The sequence below is a fragment of the Fringilla coelebs genome (genome assembly GCF_963513975.1).
Source record: "Fringilla coelebs genome assembly, chromosome: 6".
NCBI lineage: Eukaryota > Metazoa > Chordata > Aves > Passeriformes > Fringillidae > Fringilla > Fringilla coelebs.
In genome coordinates this window covers 50,869,768-50,882,822 of record NC_140034.1, presented here as the reverse complement: position 1 = coordinate 50,882,822, position 13,055 = coordinate 50,869,768, and the positions used below count along the sequence as shown (strand labels likewise).

Genomic DNA, 13,055 nt, shown 5'->3' with positions numbered 1-13,055 from the left:
GGTGACTTCCAAGATATGCCATTAAGGGAAGTCAGGGTTTAAATATATGCATGCATAAATAAGTAAATAAATAAATAAATAAATAATATAAGCTCTGTTTCCATAGTGATTCCATCAGGCCCTCGCTCTTGGTCCCTTGAAAAACATCTGCAGAGGACTCTGAGATGAAGTGTGTAAATGCCACTGACCCTTTTTCTCACACTTCAGTGAGTCCTTGCAGAAAGATTTAGCAGATCATCTCGCCACAGCACTTGGCATTCTGTCGGATGCTCCACAGTACAAGAGCTGAAATCCAGCTCTGGATTTCTGCCTTTTATTTCTTTGGAAAACACAAAAGTGTGTGAGCAGAAGCACAGCCTTTGCCCTTCCTGGTCTTTCAAAAGAGCAGGAATCAATTGCTCATCCCTCTGGAAGGGTTGTGCACGTGGGGAGGACCCAGCCTGTCCTGCCCAGTCTTTTTACTGCACTCTGGTCCAAATAACTGGGATGGTCAGAAACTAAAGGCCCAGTACAGCAGAAAAACTGTGACTGAAAGATGGCAGGAAATAATCTCAGAGAGAGAGAGAGAGGCTGTTAGAACAATTCTGCCTACACGTTTGATGTGATGCTAGAAAATCCCAGGAGCAGCGTGAAACTCAGTCAGATTTAATAGAGAAATATAACTTTATAATTCATGAAAATTGAATTATTGAAGAGCATGCATACATATTAGCAATTTGCTCAGCACAGTGAAGTATCCTGAAGATCCAGTAAGATTAATTTTTACTCCTATTAGATAAAGGACCATGCATCTGGCTGGCATCTTAGCTATGGCTCTGACCCACTTAAAACAAAAAGCAATTTTACACTATAGATAATATTGTAAACAGCCTTTCAGCTCTGCAGTAATAGTCTAGTCCAAATTCAGCTGACAGGTCAGAGCTTGGATATATTTCCTAGCAGATACAGGAAAAAAACATCCTTCTATACAGAACTTGAACAGTCCACCCATGTAGAAGTTACTAGTGCTGGGTATAAGACATCAAGCCTATAGCTAGCTATTGTAAAGATTCCTATCAGTTACCTGGACCAAGGCCCAGAGAGATTTAAGTGTTATCTTTAGATAGCATTATTTTCAAATTTCAATTACGGCATTTGAATCAAACATCTCAACTCCAGTTTTTTAAAGGGAAAAACATTAAAAGTAAAATCACATTTTAGTCAAAGTATTGTTTTTTCATACTACCCTTTTAAGACACAAAATCTATTTTTACAGAAACAGTTTCAACATTGAATTCAATTTATAGTAAGCCAAGCTTACTAAAGTACTGCATGTCATAACAAAGATGAAAACATGTGAAAGAATTTTAGCATTCTAAGCTTTTAATAATCTCTGTTCCTTGAAAAACATTTAGCGAGAAACCCAAGACCAATCGGGTTTGAAGGATGAAACTTCATGATTACAGAAAGCTCCACACTTTACTGCTGAGATGAAGGCAGAAGATTCTGTAAGTCAATGTCTTGCTACATTTTTACTGTAATTCCACATGGGGTGCTTCAGTTAAAGTAAAATCTGAGAAGACTTAATTCAAATAACACTTTTCACAGCAAGGACTTCGCCTTTGCTCTTTGAAAATGCAAACTGCTTGTATGTCATGCAGCCATTGCAAGAAAAAACAATTAAGAAGAAATGTTTCTAATTAGAATGTCCAAGATGCATGTAGCCACTGATTTTATTCAAGGGTTTTTTTAAAGAAAATGTCTGCCACAGTAAAGCAGTTCTATTGCTTCTGCCTCATGAACAAGGCAATGCTTTTGTTCCTTCCTGACGCTGCTTTATTAAGGAACATTTTCCATTAAAATAACTTTTTTTACCAGGACAAAAATCCAAAATCTCACCTAGCACATCTCTGCAGTCCAGCACCAAAATATACAGCTGGTCAAACAAGCAGACTCATACTACCACTAAACTTTAACACACTGTTTAAGAAGCGTCACCCTTGTATTTTCCATTTTTGTTGCTTTGTAATATATTACTAACAGCGTTACCCAAAAACTCTGTGTGAAATCAGGGACCTTCACACAAGCAAAACGAATATACATAGGCAGAGAAAATTCCTGAAACAAACAGTTCACATTCTAAAAGATGAAGAATTTGATAAGAAATTGTTCCTCCCATTTAGAACACTGAACCAGAAGCAAATGGAAAATTAGAGGGGGTATTTTCATCCTGAGTTTTTTCTGCCATATTGTGAACTTCAATTCAAAAGCAATGGATGATCAAACCAGATAGAAAGAAAACAAAAACCACCAGACCAGACTAATATTCAAGATCACTCAGATCTTTTCCATGCACTTGAGCTGTGAAGAAAGCTGCTGCGTTGCTGTGTCAAGACAAACAGGTTATGGGATCCTTAAGAGCACAACAGACTCAAAAGAACAAGAATGGGTGTAATGTGCCATTTGAACATTACAGTCTCCAAAAACACAGGAAATAAAATTCCTGTAAAGAGATAGCACTTGGCTGACTGGATACCATCTGTCATATTCACCCAATTACACTTCTCTTAATCTCTATAAAGTCTCTGCAGTTCCATAAAGCCCAACTGCTCTCAATAATGTGACTGTTAAGTCCTTAAGAATGAGCTTTCCAGCAGCACTGATGAAATGCTACTGTAAAAGCCCATTAACAGGGTTAGGGACCTGCAGGCTGAAGTCATGCTCTGGGGCGAATGGCACACATTTAGGTTCTTCAAACAAGTGAAATTCAACCAACTCCTAAGCAGTGAAGTCAGCAGAAATGCCAACACCTGCAAGTCCCCACATAAAACAAGGTCTGCTGCCCCATAAACTGAGCACACCAGAAGCCACTTGGGAGAACATTATTGTATCAGGCACATAGGCTAATCAAAGAGTTATAAATGAGATAAAGCACTCTGAAAGAGCTCTCCTCATGCTAGAAATCATCAAGGCTTTCTGACCCTAAAGCAGCAGCTCAGTCATCTGATTTAGAGTAAAGCCTGCAGTCCTCTCTTTACAGTAAAATGAGTGACTGCTTTGCTGGGCCACCTATGCCAGCAGAAGTCTGGATATTGAGGAGCAACACAAGGACATTGAATATTATTTTGCCCTTCTACTGCAAAGATCAGCAACAACAGCACTTGGATCTCTCCCATACCATGTTCAGAGGGCAGAGAGGGCAACCACCTACCCTTACAGGCCACCTCTCAGTCACCACTGAACTGACCAGGAAAGTACAGACACTAGGAACTCCTGCAGAAATGGAAATTGCATTTCTTTAGGCAAAGCTTCAGAGGAATAAAGTATTTCACTGTGATTCTCACATAATAAATAAAATCATGCCAGTCCAGGAGTACAGCATCGCCTCTTCTGCCTGTGCAGAAGACTCTTTAAAAGACTGAAAATAGTAAAAGAAAAGGATAAGGAAAAAAGGCAGAAACATGAAACAGATATTTATATGAGAAGTATCAGCACCAAGCCAGCCACACAACAGAAGATGCAGAGGATCATACACTGTGCCGATGATCCAAATGGCACTGAAAGTAATGCCTGCAGGGCAGATGGTTGATAGCAGACTGCATTTGCAGTTGCACAAATAATTACAGAATCAAACACATTATTTTCTTCTCAAATCCTGGATGGCAAACTAGTTTAAAAATCAGCAAATTAATGAGACCTTCCTGAAAGGTTGTTGGTACTATTTGCTCCAGTAAGGTTTATCTAAATGTCCTTTGTACATTAAGATTTATGACACTCATTAGGTCTGGCAACAGTTCTGCAGATAAACTGAGAGCAAATGCAACATTTTTTTTTCTTAATTCCATGTAGATAATTGTTAAGATTTAACTCCAGCCAAATCCTCAGCATGGCCACACAATTGCCAGAGATCAGGTTGGGAAAGCTAAACCCCTGATAGAATTAAATCTGGACAGAGATGTCAAGGAAAGCAACACAAGCTTCTGTAAGTACATTGCTGAGTAAAGGAAGACAAGGGAAAACATGTGCCCTCTCCAGAAGGAAAAGGGTGACCTGGTTACCAGGGACATGGAGAGGGCTGGCGTACTCAGTGACTTCTTTGACTCAGACTTCACTAGCAAGTGCTCCAGGAACACAGCCTGAGTGCAGAAGGGAAATGCAGGGACCAGGAAAATGAAGAAATGCTCTCCCTAGGAGAAAGACAGGTTTGAGACCATCTCAGGCACCTGGAGGTGCAGGAGTCCATGGCACCTGATGAGCTGCATCTGCAGATCCTGAGGGAACTGTCAGAAGGAGTAGCTAAGCCACCACCCATCATACTTAAGGAGATGTGGCAGTCCAGGGAAGTTCCTATTGAACTCAGGCATATGGAAAATGAGGAGATGGTTGGTGACAGCAAACATGGCAGCAGTAAGGGCAGATCATGCCTGAAATATCTGGTGGCCTGCTGTGACAGGGCTACAGCACTGGTGGATGAGGGAAGAGACGCAGATGTCATCTACCTGAGCTTTTGCAAAGCGTTTGATACGGTCTTGCACAACATCCTTGTCTCTAAACTGCAGTGGCATGGATTTAACAGATGGAGCCCTCATGGATGAGGAACTGGCTTGATGGTCACACTCAGTCACTGTCAATGGTTTGGTGTCCAAGTGGAGACCAGCCTGGAGTGGCATTCCCAGGGTCAGTACTGGGACCAGTGCAGCTGATGCTGACATGGACAGTGGGATCAAGGACACCCTCAGTAAATCTGCCAACAACACCAACCTGTTTGGTGTGGTGACACACTGGAGGGAAGGGATGCCACCTCAAGGGACCCTGACAGGCTGGAGAGGTGAGGCTAAGTGAACCTCATGAAGTTAAACAAGGCCAAGTTCAAGGTCCTGCAGTTGGGTCAGGGCACAAGCACAGGCTGGAAGGAGAAGGAATTGACCAGCCCTGAGGGAAGGAATAGGGGGTGACAGTTGATGGGAAGGCAGAAACATGAAACAGATATTTGGAGCCAGGACCCAGCCATGTGAGCTCTCATCCCAGAAAGCCAAACATGTCCTGGGCTGCATCAAAAGCAGTGTGGACAGCAGGGGGAGGGAAGGGATTCTCCCACTCTATTCAGCACTCCTGAGACCCCACCTGTGTCCAGGTCTGGGGTCCACAACACAAGAAGCATATGGACCCATGGGAGCAAGTCCAGATGAAGGCCAAAAAGAGGATCAGAGAAATGAAGCACCCTCCTCCTGTAAGGAAGGGCTGAGAGAGTTGGAGTTGTTTAGCCTGGAGAAGGTTCAGGGGAGACCTTGTTGTGTCATTCCAGTGCCTGAAGGGAGCTATAAGAACAATGGAGAGGCACATTTTACAAGGACATGTAGTACAGGACAAGGGGGAATGGCTTCAACCTGAGAGAGTCAATATAGATTGGATATTAGGAAAAACATTTTTACTGTTTGGGTGGTGGGGCACTGGCAGACATTGCCCAGAGAAGCTGTGGATGCCTCATCCCTGGCCGTGCTCAAGGCCAGGCTGGATGGAGCTTTGAGCAACGTGGTCTAGTGTAAAGTATCCCTACCAATGGCAGGGAAGCTGGAATGAGATGATCTTTGACCCAAACCATTTTATAATTCCATAACAGCATTTTGGTCTGTTTTAATTAGAACAGTTCATCAAAATAGATCTTCAATTGTTACAACCTTAGGGGTATATGAAACTAACAGCAATTGTAGAAATCAAATCTTCTAAATGTTCTACTTAGACTAAGTTTTTGAAAAACCCATCAGAGTCAGGTAAAATACATTGTTAGATGCATTGCATTACAATTGTTAGATGCAGATGTATTACAGGATATATCAAAACAAACACTGCCCATTCTTGAGCAAATAACCCGAGAGACTTTCAGTCTGAAGAGAAAAACAGGAGCTCTGCAGATACTTCAGATATGCTTTGAAGTAATGAGGTCCAGTTTTGAGTAAAATCAGAACAAAACTGTAGTCACAGAAAAAAAAGAAACTACAGTTTAGGATCTGAAGTGCCTAGGCTGACAGCTTTCAGTGAGGATGATAAGCAGCCAGGAAAAGATCTAGTGAGATGAAAAGCAAAACTATTCCCTACAGCACATTGCATGTTTTAAATAACTGAACTACAGGGCTGCCACTACTGCCCTGGAAAGATCAGTTGAACTAATATTTGTACAGACTCATTCTCTGCAATTACACAGAACTGAACAAGACAGCATATGCCAGTGAAATGCAGATAGTGAAAACATCACCTACTGGAAGAGCTGGGTTATTTCTCACCCTCCGTCAACACACACAGACTCCGAACAAAACGTAAGAGAAGGAATCTATGTCCCAAAAGAGACAGGTGAATTTAATAAACATGAATGATGGAGCAGTAAAACACAATAGCCTTTGGGTGTTCTATGCTAAAATTGTATTTAAAGTAGTTCAACGAGAAGTACCTGAACAGGAGCAAATTGCGAAGGAAAAAAACCAACCCGCTGTGACCTGGAGATACACTACCTGCAATGCAGATGGATCCAGATGACAAATGACATGACTTTCAGGAAGTGCCTTTATTGAAAACACATCGCTGCCAGCACTGGAAAGATCCAGCCCGAGCAGCCAGGTTTCTCTCTCAGTACCAAAACCCAGCCAATCTCAGCTGTTAAAACAGTAAAATATATGCACAAATAAACCAAACCCCTTCATGTACAAAGCATCCAACCACAATAAACAGTAAATTAAACAAGCAGAAACTAGGGAAAAGTATTGTCTGGATAAGGAGACTGCAGTTACACATACATACATTGCAGAACAAGAGCTCTCTGCCTGGACCACAATCATTCTCCCATTCCATTACTGCTAACCAGGTAAAAGGTGTCATCCAGAACAGACCTCTGCTTTTTTGATGTGGAAAACACTGTGAGCCACTGTAATGAAGAGAAAACCTGCACAAGATAACTTCTGGCTCCCTTCCCTCCCTGTCCTATACCTGTTCTATGAAACATGGCTCTGTCCAGTTGGCAGCTACTGAGCCTATTGTACATCAAACAGTCCAACCTTCCAAGACACCTGTAAAATGAGAGTAACAAAGAAGTCTTAACTCCTCTTGGAAACACCTTTGTGAAGCAAGAATGAAGCCTCACAGTACAGTAATTAAGTAGAAACAATGCTGGCCTTTAAAATAATAGCCTAATGGTGAAGTGTTTAACAAACAAAACACTGATGCCAACAATAGGGTCACTGTTGCAGGTGTTCAGTGAGACTTCTCCCTGCAGCAGGCGTGCAAACACAGGCATGAATATGTAGATCAAACATGGTGCTGCTGAAATGGATTATATTTGAGGTAATTCACTAATGCAGCGAAGTATTAACGGATCCCACTGCCTGTGCTTGTGTTTAGGAAAAAGATGAAGTTGTATTTACTGGGTTTTTAAAGCAACAGTAAAATTAAGCTATGCATTTATTGAACACATGAAGGTGAAAGAGATTACCCAGTTTACCTTTGCTGTTCTAACAATCAAAACTGAACAAAAATACAGTAAGAATTGTAACTCTGATAGATGCTAGTGAATTGAAACAGCTAAGCTCCCTTTTCCTTTTTACAGGTGGTTTTACAGTTTCTATGGAATACAGTTTCTAAGGGAAGACATGTCATTTCATGATAAATACTAACCGTGAAACAAAATATTTTGTCACTTTTCCCCCCCACACATACTATCTTTATAATCCAACCTAGTACTCTTTTGCTGGAACTGAGGAAAGCAAATTTTTCATTTTGGTTTGAGTTCTTTCTCTGTATTACCGTCTACACTAGTAGCAAATACTGACAATCCTGGAGAGCATTTTCAGAGGAAAATGAGTTTATCAGATCCTGGTGTCCAAGTACATGGATATGGATTTCAAGACTGGCAAGACGTTGATGGCTGTCAAAAGTAGCAAACACCATTTGCCCTCTATTTTGTTTGCTACAATGAAAATGAAATCATTACTTCTAACAGCGCTCTATGCAGATCAGATACTCCATACAGCCTGATCTTCATTCCTGGGCCCTGAATCCCCAAAACTATGAATTCAATCTCATGAGAATGTTGCCGCTAACTTCACATTGCATAAAAGATGCATATGTATAAATCCCTCCAGGCTGAGATTTTTAATTATAAACTCCTAAAGACAAAGGATTATTTTCACAGTGTGCATACACAGTGTCTGCACAGAAAGAGACTCTTTCTCAGATTTTAATAAATCTTAGAAAACCATAGTAATAATAAGGCTGGGATGGTGATTTTCCTCCCCTTTAGTGAGACATAAGTATTCAATCCTGGTAATGTCATTCAAAGATAATTTCAAAACAAGTTATATATTTAACCTTCCAATTCATCAGTTCCTTGAGTGAAGATGATCCTGTGAGTAAACAATCTGAAGAGCATTGTTCTCCATTTCAAAACTAAGCTAATCCCTTTCCTTTGCTTCTGTGTGCAACCAAGTGTGGTAAATGGAATCTATTCTCAAGACCTAAGAAGCAGCAAGAAAAACTTTACAACACAGTCAGAGTTTGCTGCAGCTGTGAACCCACCTTGTTTGTGTAAGTGAAAGCCAATTTTCTAGCTCTGTTTTCCAATGTGTCCTTTATAAAGGTCCCTTCCAACATTACTGAACACTTTTCAGCTTTTTTTTCCTTTTGTTACATTAAATGTTTTTCTCCACATCTGTGTGTAACTCCCAGCCAAGGGAGCTTGCTTTCTCTAGTAAAAATAACTGCAGAGAGAAAATAAACAGGAGGGGAGAAACATAACATGGAATGATCCTATATAGAATCACATGTCATAGGTTGTAATAGGAAAAGGAACTTTTTACTTTTTGACACATTTGGGGAAAAAGCCTAACTTGTCCCATTCAACTCATATTTACATACTCTGGCTATGCTTTATTTAACCCCAAATATGCTGGCATGCTTTTTCTGTTTCAAATTGAAGAAAATAGCCCTTTTAATAGCAAAATGAACTCACTACATTTACGAGTACTTGGAAGTGTCACATCAAGTAACAGTCTCAGTATTCTTATGCAACACACCTCTTTTTACAGTACAATGTACTTACTAAGATATGTACATTGCACAAAATTCAGTCATCTTTGTTTCTCATAAACATTAACTATGCCCACTGATTTGAATTTATACACCTAGCTTAGCACATCAGCTTTAAGTATTTCAAATAAATTAAAACAGGTCAGGTGTATGTTGTTGCAGTATTTTTAGTTCCATTTTCATTATGAATTATCAAAATCCCAACTATACTTCTTTTTGACTATTCTGTGATAATTTTTGTTACATCTGACAATTATCTTCATCTGGTTCTCTTTAACTGCCTCCAATGAAATTATCACTTAGTCTAATAATTACTCTGAATTATTCTCTCAACACTTCATAGTACATTGTGTGGTGCTACAAAAAGCTAAGTGAAATGCCTTGCTACAGTGATGTATAAATGGAAAATACTTTAAAAGCATTTCATTATTAAGAAGTGTGATAACTTTAGAAAAGTGATGCATTATCTGCTCTATCCAGCTTGATGTCTCAACAGGAACCAGACGAGACATTATTTCCTCATATTTAAGTATATATGCATAGATATATGTGTGGATATATATATAAAAGAAAAATTGGAAAACTACTACTTTTTTTTTAACACAGTCTGGAAAATTATCATCATTGTCTGGTATGACTCAAATGCTGGAATCTTTGTGTTGGGCAGTTAATTGATATAGCAATTCCTTTAAGGACACACAGTTCTGCTCTATGAGATGTATACAACATACAAAAATGTGTGCTGCCAGTAAGAAATGAGACTTATGAGAAAGGCTGTGGCAGAGGTGTCTAGATAGCACCCAGACTCACAGCTTCAGAGAACATGCAACCTGTGTCCCCAGAAAGCTTTGGATCTCCAGCTGAAAATCTCCTCTGCAGTTTGCAGCTTATAGCTGACACAGTTACCAAATTACTGAAAAATTAAGAGCTAATGATCATGACCCAACTAATTCATATTTCTAACTGCAACTACTACCTTTTTCAAATTATTGTTCTGGGCTTTAAAAGGCTGTCACATGAACAGTACTGCTTGAGAGCAAAGTCAGTCCCCCAGGCAAGGCATTTCAGACTCTGGAAAATCATTTTCACTTCATTTGAATCAGACTGAAAATAGGGTCTGATATATGCACACCACCTAATTTTTAGGGTTCTGATCCTGAACTGACTAACATAACGTATTAATGCTGGACATAAATATTGCCATCTAGACCTGCTCAAATGGCTAAGTATTCACACAAAAAAAGCTTATAGCACACAGAATGTTAAACACCAGAATAAATGGCTGATAAAACCACCATTCGTTTTTATCTTTGCTTTCTAAACTGCTTGTCAAATATTCACCAGAGCCATCAAACAGTATCCAAGGAGGAATAAAAAAAAAAAAAAAAAAAAAAAGACACTAAGATGCTTTTTATTGTTGTTTTGAAAACTCCTAAGATTTGCACAAATATATTACATGCAAAAAGAGTAACCTTGTCTTTGAAATAAAGCACACATAAGATAATTAGATTTAAAAAGCTGCAACAGTTCTAAGTATTTGTTTTCCTTAAACTGGCAAGCAGCTGTCATTCGTGACTGTAACAAAATATCCAAAAGAACTAGATCAGAAAGATTTCAGCATTTATTCAATCTACTATTTTTTAAACTGTTTTTACTTAAGTTAAGCATCCATTTTTTCCTCCACCACGTGCCAGTGGCTAAGCAAAAGGGCTACCATATTCTATAAACTGCTGGACAGCTGACACACAAAGCCACAAGTATCCTTTGCTCTTTATGTACTGCTACAGATTTTCAGTTTAACATGACCTCTCAAAATAGATAAAGGACACAATACCAGCATCATATCCAAGGAATTAAGCTGTGTAATTCTCATTAAGGTTGTGCCACTAATCCCTGCACATTCTCTACTGAAAATTTATGCTCAAATTATATATTTCTAGATACTGGTAGAAATTACAGCACTCTGGAATCAGATCATAATTACATAGGATTGCAAATTGTACATTCGTCAGCTCCTAGAAACAAAATGGATAGCCAAATCTGCAATTCCAATGGCTGCTTTCATGCTAGATACAGATACTGCAGTTCACTTACCAATTAACACAAAATCTGTTTTCCTTGTCTTCTTCTTTCTCTAAGAAAGAAGATTCAGGCATGTTATCAACCCACACAAAGACAGGGATAAGAAATAACACAGGAAAAACCTACTGACACTACATACTGCATAGAACAGACAAATTCTCCTCTTTAAAACATAAATCAGATGTTTGAGCCTAATTGGGTATCACTGGGTTTGGGTACTTTTGGGGGTGGTTTTGTGTAATTCCCTTCTTTGTTTTTTAAAGGAAGATGAACTATAGCATCACTTTCAACTTCAACTTGTGGATTCAAGCTATGGAACTTACACGAATCTCCAATATGCAATTATACTGTGACAAGTACTGCTTCCTATGTGGTTACAACTTAATAAAAAAGCTTCAAGATAGAAAGAATAACCAGAATGTAGAATTTAGCAAATGCCACTCTTCATGTATTCAGAAAAAGTACAAATTGTTTCCCAGCCCAAATGTTTTGATCATAAAATAAAAAACAAATCTGTTTAAATGCACTTCAATTTCTGATTTCTAAACCAGCACAGCTTTAGAGAGCCACCACTGATGCAGCCATGCCCTTGTAGCAGATTTGTTTAAGCGTGACAGAAACAGGTCCTGAGGTAATTCAAGATATTACAGGTCTTGGATTTTGTGCTTTCCATTTTTCAACAAAGAAAACAAGCCTAATCTAATTTGCTCCCGTGTGCCATTTAAAAACGTAACTAAGCAGATCACAGCTGAAGTAGATGAGATTAACTGCTAAAGAAAGGTTGTGTTGACAAACTGCACTGAAAAGTTTACCAACACCTTTTGTGGATATGAAAGGCACAGTAAAAACACACAAACCTACTTGCCAGGAGGCTGTCTTATGTTTAACTTGCAAAGCAAAGGCTGGCAGAATAAGATGTAACACATTTTTATTGAACAAAGAGCTGTTCAGGTGCTGCGACATCCATAGCAAACCATTACAGGAAAGGGCTTCCACAGCCTTTTCATATCTTTTTAATACCTGGCTGAAGTTGCCATTTTAATTATTCCACTTCACCTGGTAGAATGCCTGTTAGCAACAACTACAGCAAAAGGAATCTCCATTGGGGACTAATGTGCCATGCACAGCCTTGTCTCTGGACACACCTGTAAGCCTGGTACTTCCCTCCTATGAAATATTTTCAGTTTAAAAGGGTAAAATGTGGACAGAAATATGTGATTATCAGCTTGGTTGCTGATTTCCTAGAACAGAAAGCAGATCATACCATACAACTAAAATTAAATTCAAAATATTTGGGTCTTTCTCAGAGAAGGATTAAAGTTACCTATCTCTCATGAAACACTTATGTTAATGTCACATTTTGTAGAAGGCAGGTGACCTCTGGGAGTTTCAGGAAGAATTCTCATTTCTGTGGGACCTGTATAATAAAATTAGACCCTAGTACTCAAACTCCAAATTCTTTCACTGACAATTCATATAATGAGGGGGTTCTGCCCAGTTTTGCAACAAAGAAAGATTTATGCATTCATAATGCCTATAATAATTTCTTCAGTTGGTTAATTTCAACTAAAATTAAAGAGGGTTAATATTTCTAAATGCAACAGATTTCATAATTAAGATGGTTGTGGCAAGTCAGGGCAAGGCGGTCGGAAGATCACGCGATTGTCACGGAAAGCTCAGGAATCTCTCTCCCCCCAACCCCCTAAGATAAGAGATAAGCCAAAGAATGCGACCCTCCCCATTCCAGTAACTTTCCACTAACTCTGGCAAAGTCCCACTCCTTACTAACCATAAAAGGTAAAACGAGACCCCTAGGTGATGTAATACATGTCCCCAAACCTATATAACCCCATGTTAAAAGACAATAAACGCCTTTGACCGTCCATCATATTGATGCAGCGTATGTCTCTGGCCCGAGTGAT

At 39.3% G+C, this 13,055-nt stretch overlaps 1 protein-coding gene across 1 annotated transcript in view; it reads right to left on the bottom strand.

Annotated features, from left to right (window-relative positions):
• Positions 1-11,211, bottom strand: part of TUB (TUB bipartite transcription factor) — a 54,420-nt gene extending 43,209 nt beyond the window's left edge. The window contains exon 1 of the mRNA XM_084207928.1: positions 11,146-11,211. Coding sequence (XP_084064054.1) covers positions 11,146-11,207 — 62 coding nt within the window. The 5' untranslated portion in view covers positions 11,208-11,211. The remainder of the gene's footprint in view (positions 1-11,145) is intronic.
• Positions 11,212-13,055: the final 1,844 nt, after the last annotated feature.